The sequence below is a fragment of the Taudactylus pleione genome, unplaced genomic scaffold (genome assembly GCF_031769625.1).
Source record: "Taudactylus pleione unplaced genomic scaffold, aTauple2 ptg000019l, whole genome shotgun sequence".
In the NCBI taxonomy this organism is placed as follows: Eukaryota; Metazoa; Chordata; class Amphibia; order Anura; family Myobatrachidae; genus Taudactylus; species Taudactylus pleione.
The window spans coordinates 21,259,300-21,282,331 of NW_028284421.1; the positions used below are offsets into that span (position 1 = coordinate 21,259,300).

Here is a 23,032-nt window from a genome sequence, read left to right on the forward strand (position 1 = left end):
CTCAAATTTCACTTTCCAGAGCTTAGTACATCTCCCCCTGTGTACTTAAATATTAGAACATGGGGTATCTGGCACTCTGGTTAATGTGGGAACAGTGAAAGTTTGAACTGTTATATTTGAGGTTGCATGCAATTGTCTTCCTTGACATAGAAGCACTACTAGCTCCTAGCCTATTAGTGGGTACCCACCTGACAGATATAGCTATTTGCAGATGATGGTCATTCATACATGCTGAACGGCCATCATCTGCTTGTGCTCCTGGGTCCCTCCCCCCCCCCCCCCCCCCCCCTTCGTAGCTGCCGCTGTGTGTGTATGGGTGGTCTGCAGACTGCCCGTACACACTTGCCGATGGACAAGTATGTCTACAGACATATCTGTTCATTGGCTGTGCAGCACAGCCAGTGCGATGCGTCTGTACGACGCAGTTCAGACATCGTATGCACACTTGCCGACGGGCAGCAGACATAAATGTTTGTATGGCCTTGCATAATGTCCTGCTCCAAGTGAAGGTCTTAAGATCCAAGCTAGGGTCTAACTTTGTAGTGTTTGAAATGTACCAGCTGCTATAATTTTTTTATTTTGTATTGTCGAGAACTTTAAACTTAATGGGAGTTACTGGCCCTTAAATGCCAAGATTTGTTGACCTCTGCTAATCTACTCTAGCTGGCTTGTCCCCTGAAGCACACAAACTAAACCATTGCTGTTCCAACTAGCTATAGGAAACCTATAGGTAGTTTACAGATTAATAGTATTCATAGGTTAGTGATTTTGGTTTCTGGAGATGTGGCAAGACAATATGTTCGATGTTAGAAACTTAACCGAATGGGGTACTGCGAACCTGTGCTGATTATGCAGATGCTTCTGCTTTATCTCCTGCAGACAATGTGTATTCTACACTAGTAACTTCAGATTTTTGTACCCGAACCATCACTCACCATATCACATTTGCACTTTTTAATATGATCTAATGGTGCATACACTCGGTCAGATTTGTCAGATCATCGATTTTGCTGAACAATTTCAACAATGATTTGAACGATGAATGATTCCTGACATTAAAATGAATAATTGTCAATCTTCCTACAAAGTCTGTCCGATATCGTTATTTGACATGCGGCAACAGTTGGTTGATGCATGTCAGATATGAACTATTTTTACAATCTATCATTCAGATCTTTAAGAAAATCTGACCATGTATGCAGCATAAGTACTGTTGACTCAAAATATCCTAATTGAATTGTGCAAAGGTCTAATGACTATTGGATAACATCATACTTGCCAACTCTCCCTGAAATGGTAATCTCCCTGATTGTATTTTACCTGCCTTATGAAGATGTTGTGTCAAAAAATGCATATATTTGTTTGTTTTTTCTCATATTGGATCATTCATCACACTTCTCTGCATTGGCTGTAGGACAAAGATCCCTATGACTACATGAATTTTCTGAAAATTATCAGTGTTTCCTTCAACAAGTAGATCTTGTGTAACTGTTTTGGGGCTTGTTTACATTTGGGTGTAAGTAAATTTTATGACACCTCTCAGATGTAGCAGTACATGCCCACTTTACCACCGCGCTCATAGGTGTTGCTTTCACAATCTACCTGAAATGCATTTTCAAAAGTAGCAAGTATGGGTAAGATGTTATTAGTCAGGTGTATTCATAACCTAATACCATAACGTCAGACAAATATTACATTGGTAACACATTCTAAGACGTCTGTATGCTACAATGATCAAATGATTTGTGTTTCACCTGCTAGTTACCGTGTAGTCTAACCTGGGCCCTGCCAGCGTTTGTCAGGTACCCTTGCATGATCTTTTACTGGAGAGAGACTTCTTCTAGTCCATATCTTAAATTGAGGACCAAAGGCAATACATCTGGTTGGACTGTGCCCTATTTAGAGCTTGCGGCCACATTTATTTTGAATTAAAAATAAAGATTTTCTTTAGAAATTTTTCATTCTTTTGGGTATTCCTAATTTGCCAGAATTGAGTAGATGCAACAGTAGCTTGTAAATGGTCTACTGCTAGGTGTTTGGATATCTTTATGACAATGTATACCTCAATATCACTCTACACCTCATTGTGGTGATATGCATCTTGGTCCAATCTGATTGGAGTGCATTAATACCATTCTTATAGCACTTGTATTGGCCAGCTCTTTTTGCCTCCAATTAGTATATCAAAGATAATGGGGCCTATTCATCATAACAACAAGTATTTCTGCAAACCTTTACCTAAATATTGTATTTAAGTAAGGGAGCCATTAATTAAACTAGTAATGCAGGAGAGATGTCCTGGTTAGTCTTGCTGCATTAATTTCCACTTTTTTTTTTTTTTTTTTGTGAGGATGTAGAAATTATGCCATTCATCAAATTCCAAAAACAATTTTTCTAATTTGATACTGTATGCCATCCTCAGATGTAAGGCTTCACAAGCTGACGTGGGACCCCCCCCCCCCCCCTCCTCCCTCTTCTGTGCTGTCCTTCACGGCTCCCTCCCCCACCGCTGAAGCATGCAGAGTGAAGCATTTTTCTCCCCTCTGTCCGGTCCCCAGTGGGACTTCTAAGTGCTTTTCCGTTGTAAGTTCTTAATTAACGGTTTAAAACACCACAAGTGCCACCAGGAAATGGACAGGGTGAGAACATTGCCATTTTTTTCTTTACTCACTGCAGCTGTAATCAGTACTGCGCATGCGCCTCTTATGTGAATGGAAGTGGTGCATGCTTAATGGCATGCTAAGATAGGAGCAGGCAGGGAAAAGTATCTAGTCTTCCGAAAAGCTGTCATCACTAATATGATGGCTTTCTGGAAGAGAGACTCATGGAGAACAGGAATGACCCCATGCGTGTTCCAAACATAATTATCTCCGTATAGTTTTTGAAATGATGAATAGACCCCCAGTGATTGTGGTTCTGCATCTATCGTTTGACAGATACAAGGTAAACCTTTTTAAGAACAGCTCTAGATCAGGGTACCAAACTCTGTCCTCAAGGCACTCTTAACAGTCCAGGTTCTAAAGCTATCCATGCTTGAGCACCGGTTGCTTAATACCTCAGTCAATTGCATTCACAAGTATGGCTGGATCATTTACTGATTTAGCCTAGAGTACATAACCTGTGCCTCGAAAGACCAAAGGATCCAGAAAATTGCACTATTGACCTCTTAACCACTACTTGGTATTATCTCTTTTCTCCACACCTGTTTAACTGATGGCTAGATGTGAATGACTTGTTGCCAGAAGTGGCTTATTCTGTGATATAGATAGATATCTATTTATTTTTTATCTTATTTTTTTTTCTCTTCCCCCTCTGGCGGGATATATCCCTCCTGACATGGGACTAAAGATAGGCATTGAAATCCCAACTCCTATCATTAGCCCCACTACAAAATCCCAACACCCGGCATACCGAATTAAGGTAAGCTGGGTGTCTTAGCATTTAGCCACGGGGGGAGGGTTAAGTTTAGGCACCCTCTGGGACTGTTAGGGTGTGAGCAGGGGGGTGTTAGGTTTAGGCACCACTAATGGGAGGGTTAGGGTACTTACCTGCTGCAGTTGGGATTTTGATCAGTTGGGCTGCCGCTGTCTGTATTTGATCTGGAGGCTAAACAGCCACCATCATTACATACCAATTCTCTCTCTCTCCTATTATATTAGAAACCCAGCATGCTGGCACTCTGTAGGCAGCTGGAACCAGAAAATGGCTTGCTTGGGTGCATCCCTGGGGCTAACTCACCCCTAATGCAATGAACAAAGATGGCACTCAGTCTCCTCTCAAATGGTGAAAAAAATAACAGCTTTAATCAACATTTTGGGGTCCAGTCCCCTCCCTCCGGACACTGATGAAAGAAAGGGACTAGACCTGAGGAAGGGGACTAGACCCTGAAACATTTGTTTAAAGCACCTTATTTTTTCACCATTTCAGAGGAGACTTGGCATGCCATCTTTGTTCATTGCAGTTATATAATGTATATCTATCACATTAAAAAAAAATAATCTTGCTGGTTAAATTTTAAGCCTTCGAGTTTAGAGAAATTGAGCATAGTACATTATATGTACAAGGCCAACAAATGAAATGCATAAATATGTACTGTAATACAAATAAAAGGGACAGCCCCAAAGTTTAGTGGGCGCGTTTACAGGAGCTTAGGTTGCTTCAAACAATAGGGCAGGGCTTTTTGTGTTGAAAATGTACCCCCTTGGCTTATACTCGAAGTGTAGCGCTGACTGGATGGAGTTCGGCCAGTGCTACACAGCACAAACACACAGCTGCCGGAGAAGGCAGCTGTGTGTTTGCTGTCAGACTCTCATCGGCTGCTGCTGCTCCCACTGCGGGAGGCTCTCGCAGTGGGTAATGGGAGAGACGTCATGAGTAATGACGTCTCTCCCATGCAAAGTGGCCGGAGGAGCTGTTAGCGGCTGGACCAGGAGCGGGAGTTTCAGGTAAGTGATTTTTAATTTTTTTTATTACGTCTCTCTACAGGGGGCGATTACTACAGGGGGGGGGATTATTACTGGGGGCACTACCTGCTGCTGCCATTTCCCACCCTAGGCTTATACTCGAGTCAATAAGTTTTCCCAGTTTTTTGTGGTAAAAGTAGGTACCTCGGCTCATATTCTGGCCGACTTATACTCGAGTATATACGGTATCTCTATCATTCTTGGGCCTGGTGCAGGCCACACCCCTTTCATGTATTGTCACATGGGGACAGGGCCACAATCGCCAGGGATTACAGCAATGCCTGGAGCGTCCAGAGGATGCTTAGGGGAGCTGTAAGGGCAGCGGTGTGACAGTCTGAAGCGTCCTAAGGATGCTCCCTGCAGCACTGCTGCATAGATTCTGGCTGAGGGTGCCATTATAGGCACCCTGCTATCCAGATGAGGCTAGCAGAAAAAAAGCTCAGAGGGCCAGACAAAATGATTCTGGGGGCCTTGTATGGCCTCCGGGCCTGAGGTTCCCCATTCCTGCACTAGGGATGTGCATGATGGCAGAAAAACTCTGATAGACCAACATGCTGAAAATTTAACGGTCTTGTCACAAATATATTTTTTGCTGTAAGGCTTAAAGGGGCAATTTTACAGAAAGTAATGTAAAGGCAGAAATTGGTGTAGTAAAAATGCCCCTGTAAATCTTGCAGCAAAACTAATAGATGGTGCTTGTGGCAAATCTGTTCAATACAACCCCTGGTAAGACTACTAGGGACAATTTGTTTTTGGTGGTGCGATAATTAATGGGTGCCCGTTGTAGCAAACCAATTGCTTTTGGGCGCCCATTATTGCGTTTGTCACTCCCACTTAAACAGGGTTTAGCCACATATAGCTGCTAAACAAGTCTAAAGTCCTGGTTAGGGAACCCAAACCACTGACTTTTCACACATTTCTGATCTCTCTCCTCTGGAGGGGGCGAGCAGAAATGCCAGTGACTGTTCACGCTTGAACGGAGTAATAATTGAATTGCTCAGTCAGGCACCCTGCACTGACAGACGCCAGTGCTAACAAATTAATCTCTCCACTAGAATGGTTAATCAACCATTTTAACCCCCCCCCCCCCCAAATCAAGTGATTTTATTGATATCTGACCCAATTAGACCAACTTTCTACTAAAATCCCCTACCACCAGAGCAAACTGTCTAGACCAGAGTTTCACAAACTCCACCAATACAGTCCAGATTTTTAAGGATATCCTTGCTTGATTCCAAATGGTTAAATCAAATTGACTGAGGTACTAAGTCACCTGCTGTAATAGCAATTTGGGAAACTGGTCTAGACTGTCCCCAAAATATTCAGCTTGCCTACAATATATAAGCACATGATTAGCTGAAGTTAAACTTTTCACCTTAGTTTATTCTCCCTTTTTTTAAAGTGCTGGGTACTTGACCATCCAAAATACAGATTTAACAACTTGCATGTGATCTGGGGGTAGGATTGCCTTGTGGTAAGTGCTTTCAGATGTATACACATTGTGGTAAGTAAAATGTTTGTTAGATGCCAGCAAACGTGGATTGATCATTGGTGGTAAAAATGTATAGGTTATCCAGTTTTAGTCTAAGATTCCATATGAAACAGTGCACCAGCATGATCTAGTAGCCTTTGCACATGAGTATTAAGTAGTTATTCAAATGTCTAATCTTTTTACAGTACATTAAAATGTGGAAACATACCGTGAGTCTTTCCAGAGAGAATGGTGGTGCAGATGTTTAGGTGATGGAATAAATTGTTGAATGGGGTAGAAGTAGCCCCTGGACACCCCAAATCCAGCAGATATTTTTGGTAAGAACTAAAAGTGCCAGCATAGCCTCCCTCTGATCAGCTGGTAAAGCATGCTAGGACTATCGAAACAGATGGAGAACCACAGGTTGGTCATGCCTGTACTAGGGGTTAACACATCACCTGTGAAGTAAAGCTGTGTATTCAGTACACGATATAATGAACGATAACATCATTATCATTCAATTTTCCACAATATCGTGCAGTGGATATGCAGTCAAATACCAGCAATGCGCGCTCCCGCTGGTCGTTGATGACGTGTCTCTCATCGCCCAAACCTGCTGTCCAACCTGACGATATCATTATGTTGTGCAGGTTCGGTAATGAGGGAGGGTGCCAGCACTGAACGATAAATCGTTCAGTGTGGGCTCAATGTCCACTGCACAATATAATTAACTAACTGTTATCATTCATAATATGTAGTGAATACGCGGCTTTAGACTTCAAAACATCTCTCTGGTAATTGGTTTTGATGCACTGAGAACATGTTGATTTCTTCTATGTTTGTCAGCTGCTAATATCTGTTCTACTTGCAACTGCCCCTCTGACCCAGGGGTTTACTACTTTAAACAACTTCCTGTTGACTAGCATGCTGCTTTTGTCTCACTTAACATGTGTTTGACAGTGACTCCCACTGCAGCAAGCAGAATGTGCTACTGCTGTGATTTATCAATCCAGGAGCCTTTTGTGATGTGTGGTGGAAAGTCAACCCCTCCAAATACTTGTGACTTTGTCTTCTATCGGAAACTCTGCATTTGTGGGCCTATATCAATAAATATTTGTGGGATATCCCTCAAACATGGTAGCTAACGCCTTCAGGTGGTAACTATTGTAACCTATGGGCTACATAAACCCATATTCAATTTGGAGCAAAGTCAGTTGCCGAACTTTTCGCCGTCATCACTGGTTTTGGGTGCGAAAAAGTATTGCACTCGTCCCAGCTTATTCCCGTATGCAATTTAAAATTGGCGAAAACGGGACTTGGCGAAACTAAAATCAGCAAAATTCTGTCAGTTTGGGGGAATATCAGCCTGACACACCCCAAAAGATGATCTGACATGGGGGGTCACTCTGGATACCCCTGAATAGCCCAGCTGAAGGTATTTGGGGTTTTTAAATGGTCTCAATCAGAGCTATATAGAGTTTCTAAAGAAGTGAATAGTATTTTGGAGGGTTTTTTTGGGGGAAAATAACTAGTCCTATCAAATTTGGGGTACATGAAAATGGGTACTAGCATATTTTGAAGTTTTCAAAAATGTGAAATAAACACCTGGGGCATACTTGGGATCCCCCCTGGAGTCAATGTCTCTAGTTTTTAGTTTGTCCCCAACTTTGTATTTTTTTTTTATTTATTTTTTTTGCCCCCAAAACGAAAGTACTTTTTTGTGGTGTCCTATGGAATTTTTTTTTTTTTTTTCAATTTTTGACAGATTACCTTTTAGGGAACTGTCCAAGGGGTGCAGGGTGGTTTTGGTGTGCATCCCAAAACCCCAATTCTGCACTCTCGCCACCTATCCATAGGCAATACTTTCTCGCCAGGTCTGATGCATTGACTTTTCGCACCAGCAAAAAGTCAGGCTAATTGAATACAGGGATAAATGAAATCGCCAAAACTGACTTTTCGCTTCTAATTGAATACAGACCATAATGTACAACTTGCTGGGGGAGATTTGTTGGATCATTCTCTGGCAATGGCCACCTGTGCATGTGTGGTCCGTAGACTGCATGTATGCAGTAGTGGCAATTCCTTTTTCTGGTAAAAATGATGGAAAGGGTTTTTATCACTGCTTAATAGACCTCTGTGCAGGTCTTAAGTAGTCCTTTAAACTTGATGCCTTTTGGGATATCTTAATTTCCTAAATCTTGAATGTTTACAAATGTGATCCACATGAAGAATGCATTGCCATAAAACTTTGCTATATAAATTTTAGCCTAGGAACAATCCATCCTTTATGTAACTTCTAGTGTGCACCACCAAACTTACTTCCCAAACAGAATTTTGAACTAACTTTGAAGCAAGCTCAATATTTTAAGGATAGATTTAGGCTACTTATCTGCTGTAAGTCAACCCCACCCCCCTTGTGCCTTGTTAACATTAGTTGGAATAATTGTTTCCTATGGTTGAAAATAAAACATCCAGAATAGCTAGCATGGAAAAAAAAATGTCCCTACCTCACTGCAGTATGATAGTATGGTTTATCAGTTCCTTGTCTCCGGTGCCATTCTATACTGTCTAACACCAGTGTTAGAACCTTATAAGCTCTGTTCTTGGTTTTTATATGCATCCTAACATTCCATCTAGCTTCAGTCAGCCTCAACTATAGCTTGATGTACATATAACGTGGCTCCCTGCCACTGCTCTCCAGTCAGTGCTGGGAAGGGGCATCTAATGATTCCATCTAGGGTACCATGAGGCAAAGCACCTGGGTCTGGTTCTGAACTGCCTTGACTGAGAGTTGCAACTTCTTTTTTTTTTTTTTTTTTTTTGTCTAGTAAATTATCCTGTGATTCCTTACTGAGCACCTTTTTGGTTTAAATGAGTTGTAGCTACAATTTATATTAAGCATACAAAAATGTGCAATTGTTGGTGCACCAAGTCCACACTGACCTACAGTGAACAATGTTACCACATGGCATCTGCTAATGTTGAAAAACAACTAGCTGATAGACCTGGTAAGTTTTGCTAATGCTATTCACATTTCATCATTTTAACTTAAGGTGCTTGATACTCTAGTTAAACAAAATAAAGTTGCAGTCCTACAGTGTGTAGTCAAGTGTTTGACTTCAACCATGTGTAAACATGCCCTTGGTAAAGCTAAGCGTAGGCATTTAAGCCATGTTCTCCTTGTGATGGTTGTATGTGACTTATCCTGGAAACTGGTGTAGATATTAATCTGACAGTGAGGAGGTATTTACAAGGCTGGCAACAGAAGTCTTGGGGCCCAGTACTACTGTTTTTGAGGGGCCCCCTCAGCCATGAAGGTAGGAAGAACCCAGCAGCAGAATTCTCAGCTGCTGCCTCTCCATCCCAATGCTGTGCCTCATCCTGATAGTTTCACCAGCAGGCAGCTCGAAGCATAGTAAGGTGTTGGAGAGGCGTTGCGTCCCGAGGCATTTACCATCCACACTGGGAGGGACCCCAATAAACCTTGGGGCCCAGGACAGGAGCACCCTTTGTACCCCACTGTCACCAGGCCTGGGTATTTATGAAAACTAATGCACATGAAGTGAAATTGCTGTTAACTACCAGGGTTTTTTTTTTTCTCTTTGGTAGGAAATGAAAGTATCTCGTGGTTCTGGGCAATAACATTTCTAATGTGAATTGGTGTTCATAAATGCCTTTCAGACTGGAAATGTTAAACTTTCATCCTTCTAAAACGGGTGGGGAACTTTTTTTTTTTTTTTTTCCTGCCGAGGGCCATTTTGATAGATGATAGATTTATCTATCTATCATTTGCAGGCTTGGTTCTGGCCATTCCTCCTCTGTGACATCACACATGGGTGGGGCCACAATCACCAGTGATTACAGCAATGCCTGGAGCATCCTGAGGCTGTAAGGGCAGCACTGTGACCGTCCTCTGAAGTATCCAAAGGACAGTCCAGGTGACACTGCTGCATAGATTTTGGCTGCAGGGTGCCATTCTAGGTACCCTGCTAGCCAAATGAGGCTGGCAGAAAAAAGTTCAGAGGACCAGACCAAATGATTGAGGGGCTTATAAGGCCCCCAGCAGAAGGTTCCCCATCCCTGTTCTAAAATATTCTGCCTTTCTATAGCAAACCATTTAATACTCGCATGGAAAATTAATTTGTAGGGCTTAATAGTAATGTTAGCAGGACAACTATTTGATAATTGGCAATAAAAATTCCCCTAGTGTTGAGGCTGGGCTTACTTGCATTACATCAAAGTTGGTTAGGCAACAAATCTTTTCTGCACTTGCAGTCGAGATCCTACTGCCTAATAATTCCAGGGCAGATGTTGTACCAAAGCAACCATGCATAACAAACAACTAGATTAACCTCTGAGCCCAGATGTAGTTGTCCCTACCCCCCCTACCATGCTTTCTTTGCAAAGATAAATATTTTATAGCTTAGATTTTTTTTTTTTTTTCAGACAAAACATCCCTGGTGGTTTTAATAAGTGAGTAGTTGACATGTCTGGAAATAAAAACCTATGACAGGTGGGAAGAAGAGTGCAGCTGGTAGCCATGTTTGGAAAAGGCAAAATATATAGATGCATCATAGTTCAAAGTTGTTAAAACGAAACCTAACTGCCATGAAAACTTTTTTTTTTTTTCTGTAGTTTAAGGATCTTTACAGAAAATGGTGTTTTATAGACAGACCTTTTATACTGGATCAAGGTCACTGAAGCTGTGTACTACCAAATTGAATATGCTTGAGAGTTGTAATGTACTGAGCATTGAAACTTGTTTGTGTAATGGATCACTGCTAATGAATTGGATGTAGTCAGAATCCTGATGGTCAGAATGCCGACTGTCACAATACAGACAACTACATCCCAACTGTCAAAAACCCAACAGGTTGTTAGAATTAGGGCTAGGCTGCAGCAGGGTGGGTTAGGATTGGGGTTAGAACACTTGCCAAAATCTGTTGGGATTTTGACAATTGGGATCCTGTACCCAACCTGAATGAATGGGCTCATTGCATATGTTAACTATAGAATGTTAATGGGCAGCCTGTGCGCTGTATGTAGTCACTAACAGTGCTGATTCATTGGCTATTGAGTATGTAGCATGTATAAACAAAATTGAATGGCAGTGAAGGCTTGATCCATCAAATAATCCAGTGGTATTACTGCATTGGGGGATACAATATGCTTCCTTAGGTATTTTTAATGTGTTATGGTTTTGTGTTTCTTTATTGGGTCAATGGTGCTTGGTGTGATTTTTATGGAAGCAATGGAATTACTTGAACTACTGATCTACAGGTTCTGGAAGCCAATTTGTGGGGGTATGGTGTTTTTTTTTTTTTTGAGTCCAAGGATCCACAAGTAATGCTCATGAAATGGAATACTATATAATCCTGCTATATTTCTTGCTTTGTTTTATCTTTTAGGGAATAGTTTGCAGTTCTGTATTTGTCCTGCTAGTTACATGGCTTGGCATGTGATTCTAAATTGAATGTGGGCCCTCTACAGCTGGACAACTTATAAACATTGTGTAACATCTAGTTACATCTTCTGGAGAGAACTCTATAATTTCATCCCTACACATTTGGTGTCTATAATTGTCTAAATTACATGTAATTCGGGATATTTAAGAATAGTGGTGGCAAAAGTAGTTTAACTAATTCAGGTAAAGTTGAGGCAATGCACCCGTAAATATTATGGGGTATGTAGCACTTTAATGGAAATGGGGAAACATAATAGAGAGGAAGCGGTATGATTTACCATATGATGCATTTCGGGCGGTTGGAACCCCGACACCAGCAGGCCGGCAGCAGTGAAAACCCGATCGTCTAGAGCGAAGTACTAACTAACCGAATACCCTCCCTTTGGGGTGCCTAACTCTCCCTCCCCCTAGCCTAACCTCCTGGGGGGGGGGGGGTGCCTAGTCCAACAGAACTTTTCGTTAGTAGGAAGAGTATACCTTGCAAATAAGACCATCCTATATTTGCTAACCTCTCAATCACTGGTAATAGGGCTTTTCATACATTGTTCTATGTGCATCTGACCTTTTCCAATGATGAATCTTTGACCAGCATAGTTTTGAAGTCACATTAGTATCTAAAAAAAAAAATAAAAAAAAAATGGTCTTTCACTTATACTTTGACTGCAAGGTCATTTATAAGCAAAAGTTCTGACCTGACTTTTTTTTTTCAAAAATGTACATAAAACCTTCATCAATAAGGGTGTTCACTCTTATTCCACCTGTAACATAGTTTTTAATTGGTGGGTGAAATTAAGCACATGCCCACATTTCAAGGACCGATTGTAATCTTTTGAGAAATGCCAGGCTTTAGCTAAGAAATTCAACATGGCTGATGGGGAACCATGTACCTTTGGGATGTGACTCTACAAAAGTGGATTGATACACCACACTAATTTAATAAATAGAATTTGAAGTGAGCTCATGTTTCTAACAAGCTTTATGTATATGACTACATGTCTTGGCTGTCAGTAGGTAAAGTCTATATATTGTGGGGTTGAGTTTTTTACTCTATATCCACACCAATGGCCTTGAAATATGTAATTGACTCTACAATGATACCTCCTTGTTCATATAACTAAACAGAATGCAGTTTAAATTTGTGTGGAGGTGTTGTGTTTAACTATGTTGTCTGAGCTTTTATTTTTTTGTCCTTAAATTTCTAATCATGGTAATTGCAGACATAAAATACACACTTGTGTAAAATAGTAATTTATATTAACTAAATGTGTTGCTAGCATGACCCTGTAAAGGTGCCTACACACTGGACAATTTTAGGCGCCATTTGCACAAAAACTATGCATCGTAATGATACATTTAAAAACCTGCAAATTGTGCAGCTTCCAGGAAGGACAACTGTCCGGTGGGTCGTTTGTTGTATCTTTAGATCTTGCCTACTGCAGGTTAGATCTGGCAACGATGCACTGGAAATCATAAGGACATACTATAGGTCTGTAGTCACATTGCACAGTTTAGCAAGATATTGTCTGTTCAGGAGTGTTGGTGAGTTGCCCGGGAGTTCAATGGAAATCGTTGACTACATTGAATCTTTTGTGAATTGTCCAGTGTGAGGACACCTTAACACTACTAGTATTTGCATAAAGCTTTCTATGACTACAATAAAATTCCTTGCTTATGTGTTGGTTTTTATGAAATTAACCTCCCCCTTCCTAATCTACAGGTCCGCACCCTCTTTGTCAGTGGTCTTCCAATAGACATCAAGCCCAGAGAACTCTACTTGCTTTTTCGACCATTTAAGGTAGGATGACTGTTATTGTTACCAAGACTTTATAATCCTTATCTTATTTGAACTGCTATAAGTAACATTGCTATTGTAGCTGCATCCTTTGGGGGAGATTCAATTGCTTCTCGCTCCCGTCTGAAGTGACTGGGAGCTATTCAATTGTTTGTGCGACCAGCACTAATGCATAGAATTAGCTGCGACCAACCCGGACTACCTACTTTTACATGCATTTATGTTCACACCACAGGAGAGTGCAGAAATCGTGATAAGTGCAGCATCTGGGTTGGTTGTGCAGACAGTTGAATAGTACCTGGTCACTTTAGATGGGAGAGAAACCATTGAATCACCCCCTTTGCCTTATCTTGAAAGACCCTTGAATTACCAAAGGCAGTTCAATGTTGCTAATTTCAGCTTGATATAGGAGCAGCCTCTCTAGCACTTTCTCATGTAGACCTCTGAAGTGTCGGGTTAATGTGCCTTTTTAAAGGCTGTGGTAACAATAGTTACATTTTTCTAGATTGGGGTGTGTAAAAATTATATAATTTTTTTTATTTTTTTTTTGGGTAGCTGCATTTGGCCTTCTTTCTGCTCTCTGCCATTTAAGAGGGTAGGGTAGTATATGGGGACTGGTCATGGAAGGTCTTTCTTTTTTTGACGTCTGCTGTGTCCTGGACCTGGCTATTTGAGACTCTCAAGGTCAAAATAGGAGACGGGTGTCCAGACTAGATGCAAAACCAGGTAAACTTGACTAAGGGGCCTATTCATCCATTACTAAAAATTAGATGAAGGTAATTAGGTTTAGAACTCGCATGGAGTTCTACCTAATTACCAGATGAATTCATCATTCCTCCTCTTGTGTACATATTCAGAAAAGCTTTTTTTTTTTGTTTGTTTTTTTGGTGACAGCTTTTTGGGAAATAGGGAAAAGTATCTATACACTAACTTACCGCAGCTGTAATCAGTGCTGCACATGTGCTGTTACATTCACAAAATCGGCGCATGCGCAGCACTGATTGCAGCTGCAGTAATTTTGTCCCCCTCCACCCCCCCCGCCCCCCGACCTCCGCTTATCTACCTGGGCGCTGCAGCCGCTTGCTGCTCTGACACTGTTCTCCTGGCAGAACACAGTAAAATTTAGAGACAGTTGTCTTTTCTACATTTTACTGTGTTCTGCCAGAGCCGTGTCAACAGCAGCCATAGCAGGAGGAGGGACCAAGGCGTGCGGGAGGGAGCAGAGGACGACGGACGACCTGCTCATGCTGACTGCAGGTAAGTGTAACCTGCTCTACGCCACCTGAGTAGCATATAGTAACACCATCAAATTCCAAAAATGCATAATTTTTGGAATTTGATGAATAGACTAATTTTTACATTCCCCCATACTAATGCATGGGGAGTGTGGATAATTAACACAGGTGGATTTATTTAGTTTTTTTTTTTTTTTTTTTGTATTCATGAAGACTATCTCCTGGTTAAGAAATTTTCCTTTTCCCATTATTTTAGTGTTGATGAAAAGGCCCCTTAATCTTCAAAATACAGTAACACTGTAGTCTCTGTTTGAGACCTAGCCTATAACAAGGCTTTTCAGGTGGGAGGTAGTTAGATGCTGGGTGTGGCTAAAAATCCCTTAGTTCTAAGAGGTAACTGGTTTATTTTTCTTTTCCCTTCTTTGCCTGAACTTGTGGGGTCTTACTACAGTGAAAGGTACCATTTCAGATTCCACCACTCTGCCACTGTACATAGATCAAATGATGGGCAAAATTGACTTGGATTTTACACTTTAAAATGTATCTCATAGTTGCTGCTTAATGTACTGTTGCTCTATTGGCACTCCTACAGTATATTTTTAACTCCAAGGGAGTGTAAGCTGACATTTTAAAGTCTGTATGCCCATGTCAATGTATTTTAATTTCCTCCTTCAATATATTGCACAGCCTAAGCACAAAATTCCACACTGACAGAGCACAGCCTTAAGCACTGCTGGGAATTATGGGTACCACTTCAGTTCTGCTACTTGGGACCACAGCACCACCCCATGGCAGAGTGTGTAATTACACAGCCTCTGCAGCTTGTCACTGCTGTCCCTAATTAGCCGTGCAGAGCTACCCTTTCCTAGTGTCCAGCACATCCACTTCCCAATGCCGCAGTAACACCACAGGCTTCGCTTGCCTTCAGTCCATTGTTTAACATATCTTCTGCTTTTAGGGTTATGAAGGATCACTGATCAAGCTAACTTCAAAACAGGTAACCTTTTGTCAGACTGTAAAACTGTAGCAATTTGTTAGAAACCTGTATAATTTATTTTTATCTTCCTTTAACACTTTTTTTCTTCAGCCTGTAGGTTTTGTTACCTTTGATAACAGGTCTGGTGCTGAGGCTGCAAAGAATGCCTTAAATGTAAGTAGCCACTGCTGTTAATCCATGTAAACAAGAGGCGGATAAGGAAACCATAAAACAACTTTACTATTAGTGCAATATCTGTTTATACCTTGACAGTTTACAAATTTAGTTTAAAGGCCATTTTGAAATCCAAACTGGGCATTTACACTTTAGCAGTTTCTTATATAGCGCAGCATATTCTGTTGCACTTTATAATTGGAACATTAATAGACCAAAACTGGGTAATAACAGACAGATATATAGGTAGGAAGGCCCTGCTCGCAAGCTTACAATCTATAGGGGGGGGGGAGCTTTGAATCCTTAGCTGGTGTGCGTGTCTTTGTTGTGCTCCAGATTCTCTCTCAACCATATTGATGCAATATTCTTCGGTGTTGCTGTGAATCTAACATTATATATGGGATGCAATCGGGAAGCCGGCTGATGACCGCCTGCTTCCCGACTGCTTTATCCCAGCGAGGGTTAAATGATAGGCGTCTAAATCTAGACGCCTGTCATTTTTCCGGTGTCCCAACCGATGGGATGCCGGGTGCCGCGAGCGGACAGCCGAGGGGTGGGGGGGGGGGATTTAGGTTTAGGGCTCCCAGGGGGGACTTGGGGTTAGGCACCCCCATGGGAGGGTTACTCTAGGGGGAGGGAGGGTTAGGCACCCCTATGGGAGGGTTACTCTAGGGGGAGGGAGGGTTAGGCACCACCCCGGGGACTTGGGTTTAGGCAGCGGGGAAGGGGGGGATTAGGGTTAGGCACAGGGGGAAGGTTAGGGGGTTAGGTTAGTAAGTATTCACCTACGGACGATCGGGATTTCCAGCGCTGTCGGCCTGCCACTGCCGGGATTCAAACTCCTGGCCATGTGGCAGGCGGTATTTCATACAGCTTCCTTATATATAGATGGGCCTAGGTCTGAGTTAATTTACCTCTCAAGACTGTGCGGAGTTCATCTTGATAGAATAGTGATAATGGGTAAGATCTATTAGTAGAAAACTCTGAAGGGCTTTGTTTGAAACAATGTATTGTTAATAAATCTGCTGTGTAGATGGGTCGTATAAGATTTTCTGTTGGTGTTCTTTCTTTAGGGTATCCGTTTTGACCCAGAGAACCCACAGACGTTAAGGCTAGAGTTTGCCAAGGCCAACACAAAGATGGCCAAGAACAAATTAATGGCTACACCTAACCCCACAAACCTCCACCCTGCACTTGGAGCACACTTCATTGCACGTGATCCATGTAAGTTCTGGTCCTTTTCAGTCCCAACCATTCCTTCCAGGAATATAAACATCCCCTGCACTTTAAGAATATAGCAACCTCTCCTTCCCTTTAGTCCCAATTTTAGTAGTATCTGCCAGGTAGCTGGACACTTATGGACTGCAGAATGAAGGGTTAAAGGTACATCAGGACCTAATGCCTAAACAGTTGAATGGGCTATCTGAACTAGTAAAAGTGGGACCAGTGAAATCACTAGTTCCGATCTGACCATTGTTCCTAAGGCCTGACTCTATGGAAGTGATACAATTCTTTTGCTGGGTCCCCGATGGAGCAATTCAAATGTTGCCCTGTTCAGGTGCCTGTACCACTGGTACTCTTCTACACTCCACCTCCTGAGGTGGTGAGCAGAAATGTGCAAGATGTTGGCACCAAAGTACACAGTACAGGTGCCCCAGAGCAACAATTGAATTGCTGTCAGGTGCCCATTAGTTAAGGTGCCCGATACAGTGGGTGAAAGTGACTTTGCTTGACTTATTAACTAACTACTTGGCTCCCCATACACTGTTAATTCATACATATAGCACAAATTGGAAAGATTGTGCAGTGGTCATCCAACAAGTTGTTGTACATGATTCAGTCAGATGTGGCTATTATCAGACTGTATTTGCCAGCCCAACACATGATTAAGTCTGTTTGCTAACTGTTTAGTTGGATGCAGTGTATGGACCTGACTGGAAATACTTATACTTTTTGAAGCCTGGTGTGACTCCTGTGCTGTGCAGTTTTTTTTTTTTTTTTTCCCTCAATATAGCATCTTTGCATATAGTATAATTTATAGCAATGCATGGAGCAGACTTGTAGGAAAGTTAAGTACTCACATGTAGGTGCTCACCTGATTACATGTTATCAACCTGTATACAGCAGGCTCAATAATATTGTAATCGATTTTTCACAGGATTAGTCGTGAAAAAAAAGAGAAACTTTGCAGTACACTTAACATTAAATCCACTGTTTTAGAAACTGAAATTTGTTACAATTCAGATCCCAAAGCACCTTCCAGGAAAAGAATAAAGATATTTAGATAAAAATTTTCTTTGGATGCGCCCTTACTGGTGGACTTGTTCTGACGTATCAAGATGTCTTTAAATTCTTAAACCATAATCTCTTGACACATCATAGAACTTTCAATGGAATTTAGCTGAACTCCAAACCAGAATAAGTGGGAGATAGAGAGATATATATATATTCTGAATTTTGTCATTTACATAAAGCTGGAACTCATTAATACAGAATTTACAAATGTTCAATTACTACATTTAAAACTTGAAAAGCAAACACTAATATCCTTTAGTGTTGCTGCTAGCTCGCCTACCAGAAATAGATGGGTGGGCAAAGAGCAAAAAAATATCTGGTCTAGCTAAAAAGCCAAAGGCATGTGTGCGCAAAAATGGGGTGACCTAGCTGTCACAAGGTCATGCCCATTTTTGTGCACACACCTTTGGTATGACATTTGCAGGAGCATGATCTTGTCACACCCCCATTTTTACTCACTAGGGGTGAGCCCAACACTTTGAAAATACTGTATTTGTGCCCCTGCAGTTTTTGCCTCCTATGCAGTGCCCCAGCCCAGTACTTGCCTGACCACGCTGGCTCCCGCTGCCTCTGACTTGATCTAACTAGAGCTGTCAGGTGCACAGGTCAGGCTCGTCACATCGTGGGTGACATCACCTGTGTAATGCAATACTGGTCTCTGAAGTGATCAGAGGCTTCTTTAGCCTCTGACCACTTTAGAGGCCAGCATTCACCATTCCAGTGGGGGGAGCCACAACACAAAATCTAAAGAGCCGCATTCTGCTCAAGAGCCACGGTTTGGCCACCCCATTTATAAAGTATATCTTGGTATATCCACAGGTCCCAATCGTCCTGTCTATGCAACTCCGGTAGGTGGCAAATAGGCAGAGGTCGCGGTCTATTGGATTCATGGAACAGGCCAATCGCATTGGACCTGTCTGTTTTTTTTTATTTTATTTTTTTATGCCCTAGATTGTGTACTCTCACCAATTTTGTCTTGGTTTGCTTAGCATACTAGTTGTTTGATATTAGTTTTTGGTGGGCTCTTTAGCACGAGTGTGGCCACATCTGTAGTCTGGGCACAGTGTTACTGAATGAGCTAAATGTAGTTCCCAAACATTACAACATCATGGAGCACATGGCTTGAAGGCAATCATGCATGTGTTGAACAAAAACTCAAAGGGGAACTTGGTTAATGCATATTCTTGCAGCATTTTATCAAAGGCAGCAAAGGTTGTCCCACTTTGAGAATGATAAATGCAATTATCTAGTTTCAATATACAGATGCAGCAGCTAGTCTGACAATTGGGTAATTGCTTTTTAATGTAAAAATAAAGTGACTGCTATGCTAGACTAGAGGGGTGTATGGTGGGCATTTGGCTGACATGGAGCAGTGTGCACAAGGTTTGAATAATTGTCCACACTGCTTGCTTAATGGCTACTAAAGCAACAGAATACATTTGGAGGCCCTGAATCTATTTTGATGGTCTGCCATTGATGGCTCCCACTCTTTAATGTAGAGTAAATTATTCAGTTGATCTAGAGCTAGACCATGCACTGCTGCTTCTAGTACTCGGCAAGAATGGTGTGCTGTCTGAATGGGAGGATACTCCCTAGCTATATTAACCTACACTGTGCTCAATGTTCTGTTGAACCAGTCCCTATCCACAGCATTCATTAAAACTGGTATCACCACCCCAAGCATCTGAAATGGCAGATGCATGGAGGGTCACAAATGCAGGCAGACTAGTTCATTATGAATCCTTGAAATGCATGCATCTGCCAATTGCACATTATCAATTAGTTGCTATGATGCAGCTGGATAGGTAGCTTTCTGTAGATGCAAGTTAAAGTCTGTGGATTTTCCTTTTTCTGTCTACAGATGACCTAACGGGTGCTGCACTAATCCCAGCCTCACCAGAAGCCTGGTCTCCCTATCCACTGTACACTACAGAGCTGGCCCCAGCAATCCCTCACGCTGCATTTGCATACCCAGCTGCTGCGGCGGCAGCAGCAGCACTCCATGCACAGGTAAGCTTTCTACATGTTCTCACGTCTCCAGGGCAGAAGTCAAGGCACTGAGTTATAATTGTGTGCTACAATGGCCCCTGTGTAAATTTTTTTTTTTTTTTTTTTTTTTTTAAATGGCTATAGACTGGCATATAATTCCCCTATTATTGGGTCAATGCACATCGCATCTTACACCACCAACTTAAAGCAATGCTGCTTTTTTTTTTTTCCCCCGCAGTTCATTCATGTATGAGCTATACTCTAACTGAAACTGCCAGTAACCCATTATGAGGTTTTTGTGTTCTCTAACATATGCAGAATGTGCCTAAATATGAGCACCTCAGAATCTTGTTACTGATAACTAAGCAAGCTGGCAGGGGTAAAGGTGCCCTGGAGGACAAGACATAGCAAGCAATCTGTGGTATCTCAATCAGTGCTGTGATTTAACTCTAGAATTTGCTGAAACTGAAGACTATAAATAAATTTTCCTAAACAATTCCAAATGCTATTGTGCAGTAGACAAAGAGTTGATTTTCTAACTGAATGAGTCCTGTGTTTAAGAGTACAGGTGTAATTTTGGCAGACTCCCCAATAGGCAGGATTTTTTTTTTCTCTCTCCTTTCCAAATTCCAAACTATATTTCAAATTGGCAATGGAAATATAACTTGGTTATGGGAAGAGTCTCATAAAAAGTGGGTGACCATAACAGATCTAGTTTCCCAATATTTCTAACATGCGTATCGTAGGATGTCTTGCTAACTTCAAAACCTGTTTTGATATTTAGTTTGGACCTGAATAATTTGATAAGTTAGTGGGTTTTTTGTTTTGTAGTTAGTAATTAGAATATGCCCATGTGGCACGATAATACCCCTTGCATAAGGAATTGTGAACCTTTGCAACATGCAAATTTATTAATGTTCATTCTTGTCATGCAAGTGAATGGTTTACTAATCTGTTCTGTGTAGTTAAACATTACATTCGCCTAGTGACCCAAGACTGCTTTGAGACGTTTAACTGGAAACCTAAGTAAGGCTTGCTTCATTATTCATTAATCTGAATCTCCTCTAGAAATCTAATACACTATAGCACTTTTGAGATGCAATCCAGAATAAGGGCCATATTCACGATGGGGCGAAAAGTCCGTTATTTTCGCCTATTTCCAATATCCCCGTAGTCAATTTCATTGCCTTTTTGCCGGTGCAAAAAGTCAATGTAAAAAAAGGGATAATTTTTTGCTTGCTTTTAGCAGGCAAAATGCAGAATTGAGGTTTAGGGGTGCAGGCTTAAAAAAAATAGCCTGCACCCCTGGGGATGGTCCCAAAAAAATAGGGACACCCCAAAAAATGTATATTTGGGGGTTTAAAAGAAAATCGGGATCACACTTCTAAATTAGCGGAATGGAGTCCAGAGGGGTTCCCTTACATATGGCAGGTGTTTGGTTTTTTTTTTTCCCCTCATTAGAGGAGTAGTGGCACGTGCAGTTTTGACGAATTTTTAAAGATCATTTAAGGGACTTGAAAATGGGTGCAAGCATGTTAAGTACAGCACATTTTATGAGCATAGTTATTTTTCCCAAAAAAACTTCTAAATGCTCTTCTGCATCACCACCTTCCAAGCCACATTTATGCACCTGCTGTGAATATTTAAAAACAGCTTTCTTCTGCAGGAAAAGATGGGGGGGGTACCCATAGTGATCCCCCATGTCTGGACACTTTTTTCGGGGGTCTTAGGATTAATTCCCATTTTTATTTGCAGATCAAAGTTTCAGCGGTTCCCAATTTCGCCTACTTTGAAATTGAATATGGGGGATCGCGGGCACACGCGTGATACTTTTCTGCCTGGAAAACAGGCAAAGTTTGGACTTTTCGCCTCAAATTGAATATGGGCCTAAGAGTGAAACTTTCATATGAGAAATTATCAGACAAATTTTAGTGTGGCCTGGAGCTGACACTGGGCATTAGCATCAGAAGATCAACAATCAAATTTAGCCCTCATCTAATTTATGGAAATGGGAATTAAATTGTCCAGTGTAGTTTATTTACAAAGTGGCTACTTAAACTTGGTAATCTTTAAATTTAAAAAAAACAAAAAAACTTTTGCTTCCTGGTGTGTAATCTTGAAATGTAAATGCAAAACAGAAAGCGTTGCATGGTGGTACCGTATAGTTCAGGCAAGCCTCCTTGATTGCTGCAGAACAGATGTAAGTTACTCACCCCTAACTTATTCCCTGATATATTGAAGAGAATCTTCTCCATTTTTAATTACCTAATTTATTTTTTTGTTTTTTCTTTTTTGCTGTTTATGGTTTACCTTTTTTGTTAAAATGGAGGGAGGAGAATCTCAGACCAGTCACTCAACCAATTTTTCATGCAGCCTCCCAATTTGCCCAGCCAATAAAGTCAGATTTACCACTGGAGAGCAAGGGGGAGGAGTAGCTTGCCTGATGCAAGGAAGCTTTTTTTTTTATTTATTTTTTTTGTAATGAAATGTATGCCGAAATATTTTATTGCAGTGCCACTGAAGGCTAAAATTGACCTGAGTTTTGAGGGACTACTTAAATATTTTTCAGGGAAATGTAAATTTTAGTTTTAAGTGTGACGTTATGGCTTTGGGTGAAAGGATATCGTCAGCATATAGGGGAAATTTATGGTTGTCAGAATCTAGCATGATATGTAATATATCCAGGTTTTGGTGTAATATGGCGACCATTGCACAATACTTGCCAACTCTCCCTGAATCCAACTTACCCCCATTATGTAGCTGTTGTATAAATAAAAATTATAAATATATTTTATTTATGCAAAAGGATAATTTCCATGCATTGGCTATAAGACATGCACTTTCTGGTGTTGGTAAGATCTACTTTTTTTTGAAAAAACACTAACTGCTTTGGATCATTTCGATGTCTCTTGCTTATGACACTCCTCTCAGAAGTAGCAATACACGGCCATTCTCCTATGTGTTGCTATCACATTCTCCCTGCAATGCTTTTTCAAAAGTAGGCAAGTATGCCATTACAACAGACATTTTAAATGTTCACTTGTCATAACATTCTGCTGAACTCTTGAGTTAATGACTCCTGCTTTATGTACTGCAGCTCCATGCTTCTGAATTTCACAATCATTTCTGCATTTAGAAGTGGGGAACAGCTTATCGATATTCTGTTAACCAGT

The 23,032-nt window shown here is 41.2% G+C and overlaps 1 protein-coding gene across 1 annotated transcript in view; it reads left to right on the forward strand.

Moving 5' to 3' along the window:
* RBPMS2 (RNA binding protein, mRNA processing factor 2) overlaps window positions 1-23,032 on the forward strand; it is a 32,889-nt gene that overhangs the window by 4,372 nt on the left and 5,485 nt on the right. Inside the window, exons 2-6 of the mRNA XM_088445907.1 lie at window positions 13,116-13,193; window positions 15,384-15,422; window positions 15,513-15,575; window positions 16,649-16,799; window positions 19,732-19,880. Coding sequence (XP_088302033.1) covers window positions 13,116-13,193; window positions 15,384-15,422; window positions 15,513-15,575; window positions 16,649-16,799; window positions 19,732-19,880 — 480 coding nt within the window. The remainder of the gene's footprint in view (window positions 1-13,115; window positions 13,194-15,383; window positions 15,423-15,512; window positions 15,576-16,648; window positions 16,800-19,731; window positions 19,881-23,032) is intronic.